This window comes from Ischnura elegans, chromosome 3 (genome assembly GCF_921293095.1).
Source record: "Ischnura elegans chromosome 3, ioIscEleg1.1, whole genome shotgun sequence".
NCBI classification, from domain to species: Eukaryota; Metazoa; Arthropoda; class Insecta; order Odonata; family Coenagrionidae; genus Ischnura; species Ischnura elegans.
Window position 1 is genome coordinate 94,711,154 of NC_060248.1, and position 22,505 is coordinate 94,733,658.

Sequence of the window (22,505 nt, forward strand, 5' to 3'; positions counted from 1 at the left end):
CAGGGATAAATAGTTGAATCAGCTGCAAATAATTATGGGAATTTGCGTAGAAAAACTCCAGGTAAAGAGAACGTTAAATGCACCTGGCGATAGGTAATATGGTGTGCTTTTTGCCATTCTGTTAATTTAAAATTTCTCCTCGAATGACGCACGAGAGAAGATCATATCTTTAAGTTTAATAACTTCATCTCTGCTGCTGACTTTCCTTTTTAAGATATATTAAAAATTCATATTTGCAATGGAAACGAATCCTTGGAAAATTTATACGTTCCGAAAGATTCTTTTTTGAATCAAAGCAAGATAAAGTTTCAATTTTTTTAGTGAAGTGAATGTTTAGCAATAGAGTTTGCCATTGGTTATGAGAAAGTAAAATATTCGGTGTCACGATTGACTTGACACATGCGTCATAATTGAGCGTATGTCTAAGAAGTGTTTTGTTATGAAAACCAATCCTAAAAAATCGAATTCTCTTTTGCTGCAGAATCTATGCTAGTTTATGGCAAACTGGCTAATTAAATCGTGTAAATATAATTAAAATGTGTCATTTTTTTCGATTCAAAATTTTACTGAAGCAGAAACATCGCACATTTCGACGATAACGTGTTATCAGCACGTTTCCTTTCGTGATGACTCGTTAGTGTTAAAACACGTGCAGTTTTCGATAAAGAAGTTGGGTCCGAGATACGAAGTATGCAACATTTTCATGAAAAGTTCATAATATTCTCTTCTAATTGAACCTCATCGATTGACGGACATAAAAAAATCGGTTTTCGTGTTATATTTCCTATGTTGCATTGGAGAAAGCGTCAGTTTTATACAGATTCTTTTGGCGATACTTGCCCAAGGATTCGAAAAATGTTGATTTATGATAGAGTATGTTGTTTTGATAGAAAACTAGCGTAGTGGTCGTGATACCTTGATAATCGTATAAATAAAACTTTTTCCCGTATATGGGCCACATTTTGAGTTATTAGCTAATGATTGTAGTAATTGAAGTCATATCACGTTGTTTACAGGAAAATGTCATTACTGTCGGCTCAAGTATGTAACTAGATGAAGGGTTAAATGAAAAGTAAGGATTAATCAATGCTAAATGAATTTCTCTGTACCATTACTTTGCTTTTTAACTCGATGGGTGTCGTTCATGATGGTGACACATTTTTTCTAATGACTTATTGTATTGTGTTTTTTTTGAATCGCGTAGTCACGAACATTACTCCTTATTGACGTCGTGCGGAGTACAAAGCTGCTGAGGTATACTTAGTTTTGAATCGAATCATGCCTTACACGATTCGATATCGATACATTCGCTCACCTCATATGCTTCGTTCACATTGCGATCGTCCGAACGATATTTGGCCGAACTAGCCGTGTGAATGCATGTCCTGACAATAGTTGACTTAGTTCCGAACGTTGCCACTTTACGATGGTTAGGCTCTGGGAGACCGGAAACGGAAGCGACGAGAGAAATACGAAAAGCTCTTGTAGCTCTATTTTTTAATGGACATGTCCTAGGAAGGAAGAATATGGGCAGAAGAAAAATTATTCGGTAAATACACGTTGAACACAGTAATATCTTGTTCCTGCATATGTCAACAGCTTTGCTAACCGTCAATTTCACGTTCACTTTTGATGTCAGCACTAGAGGGCAGCACAGGTTTTAACCATCGTCGTGTGAATGCATGATAGTTCCGACAATCGCTGGAAAAATCGTAATGTGAATGAGGCAATAGATTGGCGTGTAGTCTCACCTCCTGGGCCGGTGGTCCTTCACGAACCCCATGCGATCGGCGGCCATGAAGAAGAGCCGTACGGGGTATCCCCTCCAGTTGGTCACGTCGAAGGAAACCCAGGAAGAGGTGCCGGGAAGCTGGTAGAGGGACTGTCCCGCATCCTCCGACACGTCCACCGTGACCCCCGGAGGCAGGAGACCCCCGGGGAAGAGGCCGGGCGGGAAGTTGGGGGGTACGTTGGGTGGGAAGGGGACGGCTCCTTGTGGTACTATAGGGGCTCCCCCCTGCGCCGTCGCCTCCACCCCCACGCCAACTGTTAGGGAAAGAAGTCATCGTATGAATCGTCCTCTTAATCGAGATTCATTTTTGATCTAACTATTTTGCTAATTTGATGAAATTTAGCTGTCAGTAAGGGAGAGGTTGCATGTTTCGTTGGGTGTGAACCAAAGTATACTATCTTTTATTAAAGTCTCCTGCTAATATTCCAAAAAAAATTATCTTAACCCCGTCGGTTTCAACTCGTGAGTTTTTTTTAAGGGGGCAAATTTTCAAGCTCAATCAAATTGTACTTTGGCGCGGAAAGTTTTGAGGGGGATACGATTTCTAACTCTCATTATTTTTTGTGGCGGTAAATGTTAGTACCCTTGAGAATGAAACGTTTTGAAACCATTGTGTTAAAATAAATATTTTTAAATTTTACCATATTTTTTTAAAATGACTAATAGAATTCCTTTAGCCAGTGCAGTACTGAGGAAACTTTAGAAAATGTATTAACCTCATAATATAGGCATTATCCGAAAATCAAGTTTTCCATCACTACATGTGATGTACCCTGTGCATTAGGCCACAGAAGAGGTTCTGTGTGTGTGTGTTTTGCATAATCACCAGGAGCGGATCCCTACTTTGAGAGATACATTGTTATTGCGTTGCTCTTGGGCAAGTCGCGTCTGAGGCTTACGTTGAAGTGGAAGATGAGAGAGATAAGTGGTCATAACCCCGTAGTACGTGTTCCTGATGCCTTGTCGTAAGGGTACAATATATTAGAATAACATAATGATTGGTTTTCAAACCGTTGTAAAATTGCAAGACGCTCTTCTGTAAATACCGTGTAATTTATTTTTCCCTTTAGGCCCTACGGACTTCTCTTCGACTTGCCATTAACCTGCTGGACGAGAATGAGTCAGTGTAAATTCAAACTTCGCTCTTGTGATCCCTTTTACTTTCTAGATTTAATACAACTAATAAAAATGTTTTCCCTGACATATTAAAACACAATAAGTGCGGATATTGCTATTTGGAAGCATTTGCATATCACATTACCGTTGGTTGTTCTCTCGATCCCAGCAGTTTTTCTCACTGTCTAATTAACCGCCGAAGTTGGTAACTTTCTTCATATTGTGTTTTTTTATTAGATGCATATATGTAGGGTCATTGATTCTTGCCGCTTGATTGGAATGTCGACTGGGAGGTCTAAAACTTATCCCGTTTTGTTAACCCTGATGATTGTGATAAAGATGTCAATGACTCGCAGTGTCTCCTATAACCCCACTTCAACCGTAAATATCCTTATCAGTGGGGCTTTGCTCTCGTGTAAAGGGTTTTCTTTTTTCAAGTCGGTTAGGGGTTTTAAGGGTGGTTCCACCCCACCCTCAACCACGGTCACCTTGGCTGCCACCCCCGTCTCCATATTCCCTCTCTCCTTGAGAATAGAATATATAATCGCGAGTTGATAATTCAAGGAGTGTGGAGATCGATGATGGCGACCCACCCCTCACCCCCATTTAACCCTCGTCCCCCTAACCTGTCCCCCGCCTCGTACTCCATCCCTCTCTGCACAGTTGCGTGACCGGGGAAACTCCCTTAAGGGTGTGGGGAGCATGAATTGGAACTGCGCTGTAGTAAATTTTCGTCTCGGCTATTTTTTTTACCCCCTCACATCTCACGTTCGCGAAAATTTCGCACGTGTTTGGCCTGGACAAAAGTATGCGTTTAACCTTTGTTGCGTCATAGTGAGAAAAGGGGTTTCCGGGTGATATGTGATACTACTTTATCTCATATTTTTTTGAACAGTAGGTATTTTGGTGCATCCTTTTTTATATGATAGATCTCCTTGCGCCAGAAACTAATCAAGTTATAGTTTAGTGCATTGTAATTGGAAATAATTGTATCCTCATTTTGAGAATTGATTTAGATATTAATATCGTGGTTTACGAGATTCCGTTCGACAAATTTGTGTTGACTTACTGTTAGGATAATTTATGCCTTGGGAAATAGAGTTTATATTTAGTAAAAGTATTTGGTTGCCACCTTTGCTTTTTAAAGCATAGAATTTTGTTGGTGTGCGTGATTTTCTGTTATTAAGTTGGTTGCATCATACGTGTGCCATTTTTGGCGTCAACGTTGCTGAAAAAAAATTTAATGTTAAATTGATAATTTTTATAGGAAAATATTAATTTTCAACGTTCCAACTTCGTTTTTCATCCCGTTTGGCGATGGAGAAATAAGCATCGAAATTAGACGCGATTATTATGAAGATTGTGGAAAATGAAACTTAGGGATTTAAATCAAAGGTTACTATTGCGTTTTCAAAGTGTGATTTTAGTGTGGTCTGAACTCAGTGAAGGGCCCAAAGTTGTTATACCGATGAAGTTTTGGAGTTAGAGTGAATCCCCATCTTTAAATTTATCTTTGTGTGTACTTAACTAGGGAATTCTCTCATAATGGATGGAGATCAATCGTATCTTAACTCTATTGCTTTTTCTAACTTCCTACATTAGTAATTTTTTCACCTATTCAATAGTATAACTTATCCTCGTTGATTCCTTCACCTTTTTCTGGCTTGATTATTTTAGAATAATGCTCAGAGTATATTGACTGTTGCAGTATGAAGACCTATCTATTTTGTGACTTGTATGATTTCTCATCAAAGTTAGTCGATATTCACCTAGTCTCAGGGGGCTTTCTAATGCGTCAACTGTGCCTCATTTTCCGTAAGTGCTCGAGAGTCATTAAAACACAGCGGGAAGTGTACTGAAAACTCGATCATTATTTTTGTTCCCATTTTTTAATTCCAACTTCAAGTTACGTATTCGTGGATGCTAATTGATGGAAGTTATCAGCCCCTAGCGTGACGTAGTGGAAACCATGCGCCTGCGAAAATAATTAGCATTTGATATCAGTATTGAGCTGTAATTCTTCGTTAAAACTTTCGCGGGTGCTCGTCATGTTGAATTAAAACTTTTGGGCTATGTCGCCGCGTCAGATTTTGGGTGGCCCCAACGTTTCCCGACCGATGCTGGTCGCTTTCTCAAGGGAATCTGAAGAGGTGGGATTTAAAATTGATTTTTGAAATTGACCAATTTTAAATCCCACCTCTTCAGATTCCCTTGAGAAAGCGACCAGCATCGGTCGGGAAACGTTGGGGCCACCCAAAATCTGACGCGGCGACATAGCCCAAAAGTTTTAATTCAACAGTATTGAGCTGGTTACCTGTATTTTTGTCTGCTGCGTATGGATGCAATGGTTGTCAGCGTCATAAGTTCTCTCGAAACCTAATGCGTCAGGATTTCATTTCTCGAAGAGAGCGACTATTTCGTGAACAAACTTTTCAGGTCGTTAGCAATCTGAGGGTGGCGAAGCTGTGATGATTCGGCATTTACAAGTTACGGCAAGTTATGATGACTGACTAGTGCTATGAAACGACCGCCTTCGATACGTGCCGTTCAGTCAGCGCCGTAAATTACGACTTCAGCTTCGGACTCAGCCCCATAGCAGCTCTCTAATTTGCCCGTCCACTTGCTTATAACTGACCCACTGGAATTTTCGTGCCTTTCACTCTCTTGTAGTACGATCGAGAAAATATCATTCGAAAGAGACTTTCGTGGTTAGAATTCTGATCGATGTTGCGCTGAAGTTTCTCTTTGTGCCTGTCCTCGCTCCATCACTACACATTTTTCGAGTTAGTGAACAGGTTGGTTGTGATATCTACAGGTTTCTTATACTGATACGCCTGAGTTTGAATCTCGTGGTGATGTTGTACTCATCTTAAGTTAATCCATTAAGGCATTATTACATTGTGGAAGAACTGGAGAAGACCGTGAGTTTGGCCTCTCTTTTAAGACACGGGGTGGACCAATAGCGATACTAATGGATAGATTATTTTTCCCTTTTAATTTTTATCGAACATTTTAATGTGCTGTCAATTATGGAAATAGTGATTGATTGAATTGAAGTTAATTAATTTAACTATTGACTATTTAGTATAACACATGTCTGTTTTTTGCGACTCTAGTCTTGGTAAAAAATGCTTATATTTACTTTCTAGCCGGCATATCTTCAACTTTGTTGCCTTATTCTGAACTAATATACAAACCAATAAAATTGTATAGACAATATTGATAGGACAATAAGGAAATTATGATAATTTTTATTCTTCATTGAAATACTCAGGTATGTGTTCCTTTTAAACATTTGGTCCATGTGAAATAAGACAATACTATGTTCTGATGCTGAGTGCTATTACAATTGTCATAGCTCCGTCGTGTAGGTAATCCGTCCCTTGCAATACGCCCTCTGTCTGTGCGAGGGCGGCGTATACGTGCTCTCATTCATCTTGCAACTGTGCTCCCCTGAGCCGTAGTGTGTTTGTGTGTGGGCGGCAGTAGGTTACGTGGCCGCGGATTCATTGAGGGGATGAGTTGCGAGCGATAAGGCTCCCTGGCGCCCGGGCCCCCGTACCTCCCCGGCAGGGTGGAACCCTTGAAGCCTCCTCCCCCTTTCGTTCATGCCACCGCCCTTCCCCTTTTTCCTTCTTCCAACTCCCCCCCCCCTTTGCCTTCTCAAAAGATCAATGCCCCTTCCGTGTACTCTCCACCCCTCATCCCGATTTAATTTCGCCCTCCCTCCTCACTGACCGGCCGTGGGAGATTACCTTTATCGTGCCCCGAACGATTGTAATCGCGTAAGTCATCGGATCATGGGTACATTTTCCATTCATCTCTCGAGTGGAATTACCGTTAAGCTTGGCCTATTCTCTCCACCTCTTTTTTCATGGGTAGTTGTGGCGGTTGTTTATTTGTGGTAGGCGATGGGAAAAAGAAAACGAATTGCGTAAGGAGTAGATTGAGGCTGTTATTGTGTAAAGATATTTTGTAATGGTATTTGAGAAAATTCCTTACCATTAATTTGCGAAAACAATTTCCTTAATGTGGACTAGGTACTTAATTATTCATATTTAGGTTCAAATAGCTTAATTATCTGGTGATTGCTGGTGCGTGTGTGAGAGAGTCAGCATTTATTAAGAAAAGCTCCTGCACCTACCTTACAATTGTATTAAACTGACTGTCCTAAGTTTAGGATTGCCATTATGATGGTAGGGCAGAGATATTTTTGAGAATCATGTATTCTGAAATTAAAGAAGAGGTAACCTGAGGGTGAGATGACAGAAGAAGAGTGTTATGGGATATACTTTCTCTGATTTGTTTTCGTTCTTATTTTCGTGTTCATAGTCCAGCGAAAAGCGTATTTTCTCATCATACCGGTTCAATTGTTCTCAGGTTGGGGACTCTCATACACAGATTAGCGTAAATAAAAAAAACTTGTGTGTGAAAAGCAACGACTTCAGTAGAAACTCAGAAGTCGAGAAACATTCGCTTTTTTATCACTCGAGGTATTGGATCGGCTATGGCAGTTTTAAATGGAGTGTGCTACGAACCACCCAGCTTGCCCAAAATCCTCTAATGGAACTTCCCTCTTAAATTCCCAGCAAGACCTATTCCCTTTGTTTCTATCTATAAATCCTATCCTCTTTTTTCCCAATTCCCGCTCGCCTAAAAGTTTTCTCTCTTTAACCCGGTTTTTTTAAATTTTCCCTCCCTACTGAGCACTCGCTCATCCAATCCCGCAGTCTTAAAAAAATTTCTTCTCCCACCATTTCTAGCATTTCGTCATTCTTTTTCCTCTCCATCCACATCATCTCATCCAATCTCCAGTGTTTTCTCGTCTTCTTTCGTCAGCGTCAAATAATAAACCTATTCAGGGACATCCATTTAGTGTTGAAGGAAGGTGAGGTGAATATTATTAGACATGTCCACCCATCTTTATCACTAGAGCCGGAGAATATAGAGATTCTCGCTATCAATATCTTCTGTATGGAAAGATTATTTATGTCTATATTCTTGTTGTGGAATCAATCACAGACTCAGGCAGGGGCGGGTATTCCTATGAGAAGTCAGTCCTTGTCGGGAATCGAACCAAAATTGGGATCGGATTATTTTAATGGCTGGAATGTTGAATTCCGACCGTGTGTTTGTTATAGGGTTCAATCCCGGTGTTGGCGGACAGTGGCGCAGCGAGGGGGGGCATTTGGGGTTAAATTCCCCCTCCCCCCAGAGGTCAGAGAAATTTTTAAGTTTAATCCATTTTACTTAATCGGATTGATATTACTAATAGAATAGTGTAAGGGTTAATTAAATATCCCTCAGGGAGCCGTAAAACTCACCATTTTGAACCGTTTATCTTAAAATTCCGCAATTTATTAATCTCGCACTTACCGCTTATCCTGGTGGGTATTCCATACCCCCACACACCCCGGTATTAATGCACCTAAACCCCCCCCCCCCCCCAGCCTTAATTCCTAGCTGCGCCCCTGGTGGCGGAGATTTTTCAGAGACTGTCCCACCACCGCTTGAGAGTTTTGTGGACTTATCAAGTACTGCCGTCCGTCGGATGGGACTTCAAACCATGGTCCCCTTGTCTCTTTTCATTTAAAGCAGGCCAATGCCGACGCCGGGTTTCTCTCAACCCTTTCTTCCTTACCCTTCCCTAATGTGCAAATGGCCTAAGGTGTCGGTCGTCACATCCCAATAACACAACATTGAACCCAAATCCTCTTAGTCGTGGTGAGTGCTCCTCTCAGACAATAAATATGCCATCCTTCTCCCATATGCTAATTTTGTTTCGTATGTGCCTTCTGCTTGCACACTGTACATTTTCGTCATACTTGCGGTTTCTGAGGCGAAACATTCTCATGCCGGCGGTCCCGTTTGCTAGTATTGGTATTGAGTATTTCGCATTAAAATTTTGAGGCGGAGTTACCTATATTCTTGTTATTTAATTGCTCCTTTAAATACACAGAGATGCATAGTAAGGGTTGATGCTGTACTGTTACATTCCATGTATTTTAATTCTGTAGGTAAAATGAGACATGCAATATTTCCACCGGATTTATTTTAACACGACGCGTTTCTTTGTTACAAGTAACATTATCAACTGACGTATGATTGATGCTTTCCCGGCGAATTATGTGTGTAAACTGTTCTCGGGATTCCCACCGGGTTAATTCTATCTTATCGGCCAACGTTTCAAGCTCCGTCTCAGCGCTCATCATCAGGGCTTGATTTTTAGCCCTGATGATGAGCGCCGAGACGGAGCTTAAAACGTTGGCCAATAAGAAGGATTTAACCCGGTGGGAATCCCAAGAACAGTTTACAAACATTGTCAATTGTTTGTAACAACGAAACTCGTCAAATAAATCCAGTGGAAATATTGCAATGTCTCATTGTGCTAATACAAAAAACTTCCACCACATTGTGCCGCATACCATACAAGATATTTAATTCTGCCTCTAATGGAATGCAGAATGTTGGTTACCCGCTATGACTATTTCTTTGTTATAATTTTTTATTGGTACAATTGACGTCGTCAGTAATCGTAGATCGAAAGTGTACAGGCTGGGAGGGGTAATAGCCGTTTTTTATTTGATGAAATTATTGATGTAATTATTAGCGACATCTCAGCATGCTATTCTCTTCCATATTTGCTTTTTCTTCATGGGATTTTTTTCGAAGTTCAGGTCAGATTTGTGTATGATACAGTCGAAAGTAATTCGGCACGCCATATGTTGGGTCAAAGGTGGTACTAAATTAGTGAGGCCCGTATCGACCACACTAATTAAATTTCCTTTTGCCTCCTCTCTTTTCCTATTTCATAGTCCCAATCAGCACTTGTAAAACTTCATTGCGTCATCCGATCGATGACTAGTTTGGCCCCGAGGACTAGAGTGATGCAAGGTGTCCAGAGTTCATTATGGCTTCAAACTTCAAAGGGAGATAAGATTCTAGGTGACTGTTTTCTCGGCCGCAGCTCCTAGTAATTTTTGTACGTCGAGTTATTCTCTTGATATTAGTCATTTTCTGACTATTGAATAGTCATCAAGGTTAAGGTCCTGTTTGGTGAAGTGATTTGTGACGCGAGGTCTGGAAACGGGTGATGGATCCATTTAAAGAACGTCATCGATTCTGGTAACCAGTGGTGTGTTTTTAGATAAGTTTTCTTTAATCGTTTCATGAATTTATCCTGACGCATGGTGGGAGTGAGATTAGGATCAAAGTTGTTTTCAGTATTAGCCCGATTCCCTGTTGACTAACGTTATGAAGTATCAGGTGTGCAGTACTTAGTACATACTTTATCAATTTTATTTTTTTATGGAGAGATGACCCCACAATTTTTTAGGTCTTTAGAGGTAACATATGTAAGCTGTTAAACTTCGGGATATTTTATCCCGCGCGATAACTCATAAGTGGCAAAAACGTTAGTGGCCAGGTGTCATGGATAGCCATTAATTTTTCTGCCACCATCGTATCTTTGGAATTCTCGTGCTCTAATTCCTATCTTCTGAAATCGGCTTTTAATTGTCGAGTACATGTGACTCAATATTAGAAGACTCATGCCGCCATGCTAATTTTCTCCATCACTAGCGCACCTTCTGTAATCCTGTTGCAGAAGGCCTAAGTGTCGGTAGCTCTGTGTAAGGAGCGCTTAATGAGGCGGCGCATCACCTAAAAAAGAGGTCTATATTGAAACTACAATGTTGGAAATTCAGTAAATAATGTGCGTAAAATTGATTAAATTCATATCTTAATAATTCTTCTTCTTCGTGAGTGGTTATTTTGATGAAAAGAGAATGTCAGTCTATGTAGACGACATGAACCGCTTCATAAAGTCAGATTATTGTACTGTTTAAAGTTTTCCATCAATTTTTGGGCTTTTATGGTTATGATTGAAGTATAATAAATACCCGAAGAAAGAACGCATTGCCATTCTATGTGAAGTAAAGTGATTTCACTACCTGGTCTCCACTAAAGTGCAGCGTCATGAGTTACCCGCTCGCCACGTGCAGATCACCACAGTGCACTCACTACCTTCTTTTTTCCTTATGGTAATGACAAATGAATTCCACGAAGTTACGCCGGAAGCCAGGGTATAAATGCTTATTACTCCGTGCTGAATGGAGATGGCAACTCTAGAACTTTTAAAGCATGGCCTTCCATAATGCTTTTACTGCGATGGATATTCTTAACATTTAGTTTCGTCATTGCACCGTAGCTTTGAACACAAGTTCCAGTATTGCGCAACCTCATTCCGAGAGTGCCTCCTCTGGGATGCGTTAATGGGCGAATGATTGATCCACTCCGATTAGTTTGGAGCAATTTAGAACTGGTCGATTTTATGTTCGAACTCGCTTTCGCTCGCTGGGGGGCTCTGCCTCTGCAGAAGTTCCGGTCACTCTGCTGGTTCTTACAATTTTTGTCTACCGTTTGATCCATAAGAATCATTTTTTTTCGGTGATATCTAACCTACTTAAAATGAATCTAATGAATACCAAACAGTTTTTGCCTTCCAGACTTTCTGCCTGTTTCAAGGTGTGGACTAATGGCTATCACAATGACTTTGGTGCCTTTAACAAGTTTCTTCGCGATGTTCAAATTCCTCATCACCATCGCTTTTTTGACCCCATAAAAGCCCCCAAACATTAGAGGCATATAGGAAGTTGGCTATACTTTAATGGTTAGAAAAGTTAATATTTCAATAATTTTTCCTTTGGTTTCAGGCGATTTTATAGGGGGTTGATTCTGTGAATTTTATTCGTATCTCCTCTCGTTCACCCATCACATTAGTATGAGTGAGTGGTCGGAAGTGGGTCTTATAGCGATTCCAATATTTTTTTTTAATTTTGGTATTATACCATCGATAAAACTCGAGATTATTCAACCCAGTGGTACATTTAAGGATATTCCGAGGGTTAAAACCTTTACAGTGAAAGTAAATGTTATTAAAATATTATAGTTGATAAGATAATACGGAGTTGTGTTGGTCAAATAAGATAAAATATTTCTATTAATCGTGATGGAATTCCCCTGTTTTCGTTTTCTGGTTTCGCTACTGCTTAATGGAATCATCACAAAGAATTAGTAACTCATATTTTTTTGTTTTTAAAGTTGTAAATAATTTTCTCTAGAATCTAAATTGTTTTTATGATTTGCTATTATAATTACTTAAATATTTGATAATGATAATACATAAAATTGAATTTAAATACGTTGTATAATAATTGGTTTATAAATTGATTAGGCCATGGGAGTCCATTAAAATCTTTTAATTGAGGTAATACGCGTAGAATCGTCAAATATTATTTTTGTTTCTATGTCAAATATAATTTGTGACATTGCGGCTACCTAACAGTCCTGGCGCGATTTGCGAATTAAGTGATTGCTCGCATTCTCTCCCAGTAATGCGGAAACGCCTGTGGCGGACGCATCTTTACCGTAAAATAACGTAGTTTTCTCTTATGTAAATTTTTTAAAACAATAATCTGTAATGTTGAAAATTTAGCGTACATGGAGGAGATCCTCTTCAAATTCACCATGTTTCAAATGAGCTAAAATACTTCTGAAATTAGTTCTGGGGTAAAATTTTCATATTTGCGGCAAATTTTGTCGAGGTTTTAACCCGTATGCTCTCTTAATTTAAAGACTATCCTTTAATATTTAAAAAATTATAATTCAAGAGAAAAAACAGTAGAGCGGTGTTAAAGTCCCTTTTACAACAACATGCACTATAAAGTCGAAAACTCAATTGCCAAAATCGGCTTTTAAAAGTCATTAACTTAAAAAAAGCTCGAATTTCTATTGAAATTATCCATGCGCAAAGGAGTTAGCGTTCGTGTATCAATTAATATAAGAACTGGTGAAATCTTCTCCGGTATCCCACCGAGTGAGTTGCTTTTAGGTCGACGTTTCGATGGTTGCCTTTGCCATCGTCCTCAGGGCACAGGAAGAGGCAGCCATGTAAACGTCGGCCTTCAAGCAACTCACCCGCTGGAAAACCCGATAAGATTTCACCAGTATCATACGCCGGAGGGGACAAAATCATGTAATACAAGAAGTTTTCTAAACGTATTTAACAGTTGATTCGCGATTTATAGTGCTATTTACGGAACGGAATGTCATCATTTAATCTGTATCTCAGTAAGTGACGTCACATCTAGTGTAGCTGTTGTGAGCGGGGAATTATGCTTCCTCTTAATCCGCATCGCCGCATCCTACGCCCCCGCATACTTTCTTTGCTGCACCCTTCCCCTCTCTCCCCCCCCCCCTTTGGCATTCCCTTTCCCTACGTCCCCGTTGCGCAATCTTCGGGGGAGGGGGGCGCGTGTATGTTGACGGTGCCGTCCAAGCCTTCCGGGCGCGGCTCATCTCCTCTAGGATGTCTGCGCGTGCCGCCTTGGCAGAGTGGCTGGCAGCGTCGGAATGGGGAACGGACCTGCTATTAACGGACGCACTCACTCACTGACCTAATTCCGGGATCCATCCCTCGATATGTGTCACATCAAAATTCGACCTGCGTTATGGCGAGGCTTCCACGTTTACAAACATTGTCGTGAGGAGTGTGGACCGTAGCGTGAAAATGATTCGAGTATTGGGATTATATGTCTCTGGAGCAGTAACTGCACGTTCAGATTTCGTATTTCTTTCGAATAGTTCAGCGAAACATCTTAAATTTGTAGGCACTGAACGAATTGATGTTTTATAGTCTCACATACTGGCAGCGTAGTACTATCAACTGTAAATATATGCCCATGTTGCATTTATAATTTTTGGAGTAAGCTTTCCGAAGCAAGAAAATGTATTTATTGATCCTGGGATGAATATGAAGGGGGTCGAAACTCCATCCCTACTCTCCAAATGCAGTAAATATAAAGTCTTTTCCGATAACCTAATTGTTTGAAAGAATAGAGTAATTTATGAATGTATGATTTTTTAAAGTATTATATTTATTTTAGAAATAAATTATAATGGTGTGTCCTTGTTTGAATTTATCTAGCCCTAAGTATAAAATTGAGTGAAATCAAACTTTTTTGCCCTCTTCTCAATGGCGGTAATTAGTTTCAACGTGTTTCAGCACTTAGCATCATCATAAGGTCAAATTAATATTGCTGTGCTGTGCGTATTATCGAGTGGAAAGTAATTTTCTCCATTTAATAGAGTACCTATGCAAAAGATAGTTTTCAATTAATCATTAATTTGTTGCACCATATCTCACCTTATACGGTTGAGCTTATCAAATATAAATGACCTTTTATTAAACAAAACACAAATTAACAAAAATGACCGTTTCACGCGATCATTTCCCGCGATGGCTCCAGCGATGGGAATACCATCCCTTTTTCCATCACTCGGCACGTCCCTTTTTCCATCCCTGAAACCATATCTGGCAATAACTTTCAGTAATCAGAACACACGGCCACTAACAGCGGTTATAACGTCAATTTTGGCGTTTAATGGAATAGCAAATGTAAATTCGAAAAGCGGCGGCGAAATGACTGTGTGATTCAGAAAATCGTGTATTGAGCGATCACTTTTTTTGGTCGCTGAAAAGCTATCGCTGGATCTACCACTCACAGGAACGGAAAGAATGACTGTGTGATTCAGGTTTAAGATCGAGGTAAAAATGTAGTAGGATCACTTCTATGTGCCCCGAAAATTTCAAGATGAGTTTGCTACGAGTTAAATGTTATTAAATGGACGGTTCAAGGATAGTGAGGCGTCCTCGTAATTTGTGAATATGACACACCTCTAAGTCTAGGGTGGGGCCTTCCCGTTCCCATCAAAACCAACCATCCATTTGAATGATTGCGTTAATTATAAGTACAGTTACTGTTAAGTTCAATTACTTGTTCGCGTTGCATGAACATAAACAGGGATGCCGACTTACAAAAAAATATTGGGAGGGCCCTATCCGGGGATCTTGACCCGGGAAGTTTTATAAGTAGTAAGTTTTAAGTTTTTTGAGCATTTTAGAAGAGTCATATGATCAATATTAGAAGCCAGATAACTCGAATGTCGATATCTGGACACTTCGGGGAAAATCGACAAGCCTGGCATATTTTTTCCTCACCACCATAACAAATTTTTGAGGGGGCTTGGGCCCCCTCAGGCCCCATGGAGTCGGCGCCACTGTACATATATTTAATGTGCTTTCTCCGTATCATTAACATAATAATGCGTCCAATTTCCCGCCCGTCAATCCTTGATTCCTGGCGATGATCAAATTTCCCATGGCCATTGGCATGTTTTTACCTGTCTCGTGCTTAAGTCTTGCGTAAGTACGTAATATGGACGTCACTGGCCTGTGTAATTGAAATGAAGTCATGTTCTATCACCAGGCTAAATCCATTGCTTATACGCCTTACGGAGGACTTAATTACTTGTCTCAAAGTATTTGCTTCCTTCCGATGAGGGTCTATTGTAATGTTCTCATGATCTTTGGGATGCTGGTGCTTATCTATGATGTATCATGTTTGTTTTTTTTATATGCAAGTTATCGCCCTCCTTTGCAGTTTAGGTTTGGAAAGGATAAGGTCAAAGGAATAAACATGAAGGTGTGAGTGAATTTATTAAGCGAAAGGGTTGTTTTTATCATCAATTAAGAATCAGATTCACGCATATCACATCTATTACGCGTCTTCCAGTGATAGCTAAACTTCAGACTGCATTCAAACTGGTCACATTTATCACAAAGATTTTTTGCATCTCCTACCTCGTCAGTTGTGTGTAGCAGACAGTTCTGATTGTTGTTCACTATTTGTATTCTGGTGGCAAGTCATTTTCAGTTCCCTCTCCGCATTCTGCTTATTAACGGTTATTAATTTGTTATGATATTTATCTCATGAAGGCTGACGAAATCTTGTATTCTTCTCATTAGCGGTACAATAATAGTGACTGGTAATATACCTACTCATTCTTGTCTCGTTTTGGATTTAAAACAATTTCTTAGTTAATGGTTCGGTTAATGTACTAGCCGCTTGAATTCATTTACTCCATCTAGTTACTAATTTGTATTAGACGTCTCCGTATTTTGTCATTTCTCTTAGCCAATCAATTTGGTTATTCCTTTTCTTGATCATTTTATACGATTTTATGTTTATATTTCCCACAATAATTGTTTTCTTCCCCGTAGTTCGTCAAGACGAATACCTCACAGTTGATTTTGTGATCTAAGTTACCGGAAATAAAAAATAAACCTTTAAGACCTTATATTAACCGTGTCTCTATAAATGATCTCTTTTTCGCGTGAACCCAATTAGAGCACATTATTTCAATCCTGTGCATGTTTATCTCGTAGTGTCATTGATAGTTAAATGCAGGATACAGGGTTTGTCCCAAAAGTAATGAGCGTTTTTTCAGAAAAATAGATTAATTGCTTAAACATATAATACAACTTAATACTCTTCAAAATAGTCTCCTCCCGCGTCTATACCTACACCTTTGCCAACACGTTTTCCATGCATCGTTGGCCCTCTGGAACTCGCTTTGCGGAATGCTGTTTAGGCACCTCGTCGTGGTTTTTTAAATGTTGTCTAGGGTCTCCAGATGATTTCCTTTCAGCTCGCTTTTCACCATGGGAAACAAGAAAAAGTCTGCCGGGGCTACATCGGGCTTATAGGGGGGCTGTGGCACCGTTGAAACACCGATCCGGGTCAGATAGGAGTTTACTACGAAGGCGGTGTGACTCGGCTGCTGTTTGTGAGCGTCTGACAAGACTTTAGGCACAAGTTTCGCGCAAATCTTACGCATGGACAAGTCTTCGGAAACAATTCGATGAACATCTATTTTCGGTAAATTTAATTGTTCTGCCATCAAACGAACACTCATTCAGAAGTCTTTGTTCAGCAAATCTCGCACACGAGTAACATTATCGTTCGTTTGCGATGTGGACAGGACAGGCCTCATCGGCCACTTCTTCCCGGCCTTCCTTGAACAACTTGTGCCACTTTTTGACCTGCGAGTACGACAAGAAATCATCCTTGAAGGCTTCAGTGAGAAAATCAAATGTTTCCTTCGCCGTCTTTTGAAGTTTGACGCAAAACTTTATCGCATAGCATTGCTCCAAAGGTCTCTCCATCCTAACCACGACGAGGCACTGCGCGGAGGTTTACTAAAAATGAAGTCCTACCGCTCCGAAAGCTCGTATACAACTGAAAGAGGCGTCGCTGACAAGCTCAGAGTCCCCCCCAACACTTCCAACCGGTCGCGCAGGTGGCGTTGTACTGCCGCTTTGCAAAAAAATTAAGCTCATTACTTTTGGGACAAACCCTGTATATCTAATACCATGGTCCATTTAATTTCGTAGTACGACAAATTAAGAGATTTTACTGTTGTTGAAATGCGTTATTCAGGGTTGACGAGTGGTTAGATCGCCACCCCATATTTTGCCACAATTGACCTTACTTTGCGAGCCGAAAGTTTTGTGATCTAGTGTTGGATGTCCCGTGGTGAAAATACAATTTTAGCAACTACTCGACGGTAAAAAAATACAAAAAAATCCTGAATGCTTCAATATTTCCTTATTTTATATAGATTTTCGCATGGTATTGCTCTCTTCATTGGGGGTAGGGAGGATGGTATTCCTGACCATCGGTTGTCGTTGAAATTGCGAAACAATGTTTTAGCCACGGTCTTATAGTTTTAGCCCTAGAGGCTTGAATATTTTCTTCTTTCAACTGCAGCGTCATTGCAACCATATCCGACAGCTCTTGTGGCCTTTTACTGTTTTTTAACAATCTTGAGTGAAGTTGTAGTTAGTGGTAAGGCTTCTTTAAAGTGTTGGCTTTACTCCGACATGGGAAGGAAACCTTACGGTTGTAGGCTGGATTAAGTCCAGCGATGATTGGCAAAATCTTCGGCCACGAAAGGAAGAAGGATAGATTTCTTCGCTTTAGTTATCCAAACTTTATTTACACCCAAAGCATTAAGGATACTGCTTCGTAGGAATAAATATGGACAAATTCGATTCCAAATGTGCCGAGCGTATTGTGGTAATTTTACGTATTATTTGGTAATTTAAAGTGCCTGAAAGCTTATTGTGTAAAAAAATCGGATTTTTGTCACCATTGTTCTTTGAACAATACAGGGTTTGTCCGGAAAGTAATAGGACTGAGTCGATTTAAAAAAAATTATTGAGCCAATCGTTACAATTCTTTAAAAATTTTCAAAATAGGCCCCTTCTGCGTCGATGCAGCGCTGCTAGCGCAATTTCCAAGCATTGAAGGCGTCACAGAAGACATTCTCCGAAATAGCCTCGAGAGCCGAGGTGCATGCTGCTTGGATCCCCTATGTCGTCACAAAATGCTTGCCTTTCATCGGCCATTTTACACAAGGAAACAAAAAAAAAAGTCTGGGGGGCCACATCTGGGCTGTAGGGCGGCTGCGGAAGCGTTGGGATACCGGCATTGGTTAATTAGCTGTTCACATGAAAGGCGATGTGAGCCGTAATTTCTAGTCGTCAGTGAGCACTTTTGGGACCATCTTCGCGCACACATCTTGCGCATATTCAAATGCTCCGTCACAATGTCATGAACCACAGATTTTGATAAATTTAACATCTGGGCAATTAAACGAATGCTTAGTCGACGGTCTGAGTTCAAAACTTTGTGCACACGAGTCAAAATGTCGGTGTTTGCCGAAGTCACAGGTCTTCCAGCACCGTCTTCATCAGCGACCTCTTCCCGGCCCTCCAAAAAGGCCTAGTGCCACCGAAACGCACCACTTCTTGCTAAAGCAACATCTGGGTAAGCCTACTTGATCATAACAAACGTCTCTGTCGCATATTTACCGAGTTTCACTCAGAATTCAATCGCGTACCTCTGCTGTAACGAACGCTGCATTTTCGGTTTGCACCACTCACAGAAACACGTCGCGCAAAAAAGTCTGTCCTGACTCTCCAGGTGCTCGCAGACAACTGACCAGCCGCTCGTTCGTTAGCTAGAAACACCCTCTACCAAATTCAGTTGGTGCAAACACGCTCCGAAGTACAGTCGCGGTGGAAGAAAATCAGTCCTATTACTTTCCGGACAAACCCTGTACTCATGATTTGGTAAGGTGTGAAGCCCGCTCTTAACACGCTATAAATAAAATCCATCATCTCTAAGTCATTGTTCTTGGCCACTTTAATAATAATAGCATAAACTTTGATGCTTAATTTAGCGTTAGCCTTTTTTGATCGGTCAAATCTCAAAGCGTGACTCAATCAACTGTTTTTAAGATTTGCGTCGTTCTCTTCAACGACGGACCGCGGCGTCGCTTTTTCGTGTGTCAAACAATTTTTAGCTTTTCTTGAGGTCAAAGTACAAAGATCTCCTTAGAAATGCGTGAACCATGGTGCTGGTTATCCTTTCGATAGGGATGTAGAGGAGGGAGACCCTTCAAGTGTGGCAATGAGATGCAATCTTCTTCCCTCTTATGCGTCGAAGGAGAGTGGTTGCTTCTGCACCTGATGACGTGGACCTTTCGCGTTTTTCTCGCGCGAAAAATGCTTGGCACTTATTACTAGTGATCGCTCAATCAGTGATTCAGCCCGAAGGTTGCTTTCGATAGGTTTAGGTGCGCATTAAGGACGCTGTTATGCGGGTTTCATGACTTTTTTATGCGTCTTGATAGTATGCAACCTCTCTAAGCAATAACGCGTCTGAGATCTTTTCTGCGTAGAAAATTGGCTTTTTAGATACTCATCAATTATTTTTAAGCATTGTTTGTTTAGTTATTGATGAAAAACCTCCATCGGAGAGCCTCACAAAATATAACCATTTCTTCAGTTTTTCAAGAAATAACAGGGTTGGCGGCCCAGCTGAAGACCAGCCAGGGGCATCAACATGCGAAGAGTACTATTACCTCGCATTTCGAGAGATTTTTAGGGTATTTCCTTGGTTTCAAACGGGACTTGAACCCGGTACCCACACGTATGTGTTGTAGGGCTTAACCTTCTATGCTACAGCGGTTTTTCCATTTTATAGTGTAGTGGATATAGTATTCGTTTATTAAATTCTACTAAATTGGTGGGTCATCTATGCACTCCTGACAAGGTTTACCTATATATATATTTTTTTAATAATTGCTTATCTCGTATTAGGGCGATCGCTTACCTTTCAAATAATTTTCCAGATCGCTCTCTATGAGGCCGTGACTGAATCTCTCTCCTGAAGGATATCCCTATGATCAGGATGAGAGGAGTCTTCGTCGTTTGTATATTTTTTGCCTTTCTGGTCGTTTTGCTTCATAAGTTCCTACGTGGAATTGCCTTAGGCCACTTTTTAATCTGAATCCGGCCCCGCTGAGCAGTTTTTTTATAGCGCATTCCATTTGGAAACCAATGAATCATTTTCAATTAATCATATCGTCTTGAATAATTCAGGGTGTGAAGAACAGACGCTTGGCAACATTATCCTATGCCTCCAGTTTTAAAATCTTACCTCATTATTTTCTAAGATGTCAATATTTTTTAAATAATTTAATTGCAGTATATGTTTACTAGTTTATTCTACTACCCGAAAATCTTAAAATGTTTGCGTGAGTTTCATTCCAGTAATACGCCATTAAAAATACAGAATACGACCGGTCAAAATTCGTTCTGCGCGTTTTAATATTAATAATTATAAGAAAAATATTTATTTCACTGACAAAAAATGGCAAAAAAATTCATAGAAACCAATGAGAATAGTTACCACAGAAGATGCATTTTTGTGTAGAGATTGTCGTTCAATGAAAATAAGGCAATGCTCGGCAATATACTTTACAAATAGGAGTTAAACTAAGTAGCTCCTCTATGTCACATCAAAGTAACATGCGTCCATATATTATCTATTAAAGTATGTGAGCTAACTTGGAAAACGTTATAAAATACAAAAAGAATACAATAATAGGAAATTGTTACTAAACAAAATTATAATCCAATAAAATTTTGTTTTAAATGAAAAAATGGAAGGGTATAAGCAATTAGTCGTGAGGAAAATCAAGTAATAGGGTAGTTTCCTTCATCAAAGAAAACGAGAGGCATTGATTGCGATTCGTTACCCACCATTAGTGTATTCATAATATACAAATTATTTTGTTTTAGAAATACCGGTTTAGACGAATGGCAATGGTCACTTTTAACCGCATTTGAAAAAGGCCAGATTGGCGCCCATGCGATGCCACTCCACATGACGTCGGAGAGACCTAGTTTCTATACGAGTAGATAGGAGTTTTACATCGTCTGAGATCACCACTGCATGCATGAGGCACAGAGCTCAGGGGAACATGTCTTAATAATCACCTATTAAAACTGGCTAAGGTCGGAAAGTTTTATTCGTTTGATAAGGCATTAATAATCTTTATTGCCAAGCGCTACCAGCTAGCAGGGTACTCGGCTACTTGCTAGCATCCTGCGTCGTATCAGTGCTATAAGCCTCGCCCCAAGGTCACCTCACTTGCGGCAGCGGGAACCAGAACGACGTCACACGGAGATTTCCCGGCATTCATACTTAACCGTCGCGTTTTCGCGCGCTTAAAAATTTTCACTTTTCATTTAATCGTGAAAAATGGATATCGTAATTTAAAAATCTAAAAGCGTGAAATACGTACTCCAGGAGTAATAATCTTTCGATTTAGGCAATAAAAAAATAATAGGAAACCACCCTATTGTTTCAAGTAGAAATTCAACATTCTTGTGAAGAAACAACCAGCCTCTCAATTCATTAAGTTTGCTTGCAATCGTTGCCGCCGTGATGCGTCGCAGGGGGGGGCGGTTTGCGTCCGCACCCTTGATTACGTGGACCTATCGCGTGGCATTTCTCTCGCCCTCAGAGGTTGACACAGCCGCGCCGCTCCGAGACAGCGCCCTCCCTTCCGCACTCATACGCGTCTGACTCAACCGAGATCGCCGCCGCACTCCCTCCACTGTGCACTCAGAGAGAAACCCCCTCTTTCTCCGCGACCTTTTCTCGAGCCGCTTGTTCGTCCGACGCAAGTCCCGCGCTCTCCGCGGATAAGGAAGCTTCGTCCTGCGCTCAGTCGCCCGCCTGCCGCCCCACTCCGCGGCCGCTTCGCTCCCGTCCGGCTCTCGCGTCTGCCGACTTGAGTCCTCATCGGTCGCCCGTCGAGGTACTCCCGACGGAAAAACACGTTATCGAACGCCGTTTCCCCAAGGCGTAGCCGCAGAAGTGAGGAGTGAAAACACCTTTGGGCACGCCCCCACAAAGGAAACAGTCGCTCGCTTCCGGTCAACGCCGCTTCGCAATGCACCAGTGAGTGGATTTTGGGACCCGCGCTCTTTGTGTGTGTTGTTTTATGTGCGTGTTTGTGTGTGTGTGTGCTTCCTAATTTTTTATCTTTTCTTTATCGTACTGTCCACTCTTCCTCCTCTCCATTGTTTTTAAAGTTTACGAAACAGTCGTAAAGTTCGACCATTTTCTCTAGGGTTGGTCAATGTCGTCATTATCGTTATCCTTAGTGGTCGCCCATCCCCTTTTCGTGAAAGTGATCGTTTTCCTATGTTTTTTTTGTGTCGGTGTCGTCATGCGCTATCTGTGCCTCAATGTGTTTGTGGGGGTGGAGGCGAGTGTGTTATCCAGAGCGACCGGTTGCGCGGCAATGTGGTTCGCCTTGTTACAACCATCAG

General features: G+C 40.8%; 2 protein-coding genes across 2 annotated transcripts in view; one reads left to right on the plus strand and one right to left on the minus strand.

Annotated features, from left to right (window-relative positions):
* The window catches only part of LOC124156164 (nascent polypeptide-associated complex subunit alpha, muscle-specific form-like), a 76,451-nt gene that overhangs the window by 7,964 nt on the left and 45,982 nt on the right, over positions 1–22,505 (plus strand). The gene's annotated exons all lie outside the window — the stretch shown is intronic.
* LOC124156167 overlaps positions 1–22,505 on the minus strand; it is a 51,963-nt gene that overhangs the window by 7,792 nt on the left and 21,666 nt on the right. The window contains exon 2 of the mRNA XM_046530528.1: positions 1,752–2,046. Within this exon, the coding sequence (XP_046386484.1) occupies positions 1,752–2,046 (295 nt within the window). The remainder of the gene's footprint in view (positions 1–1,751; positions 2,047–22,505) is intronic.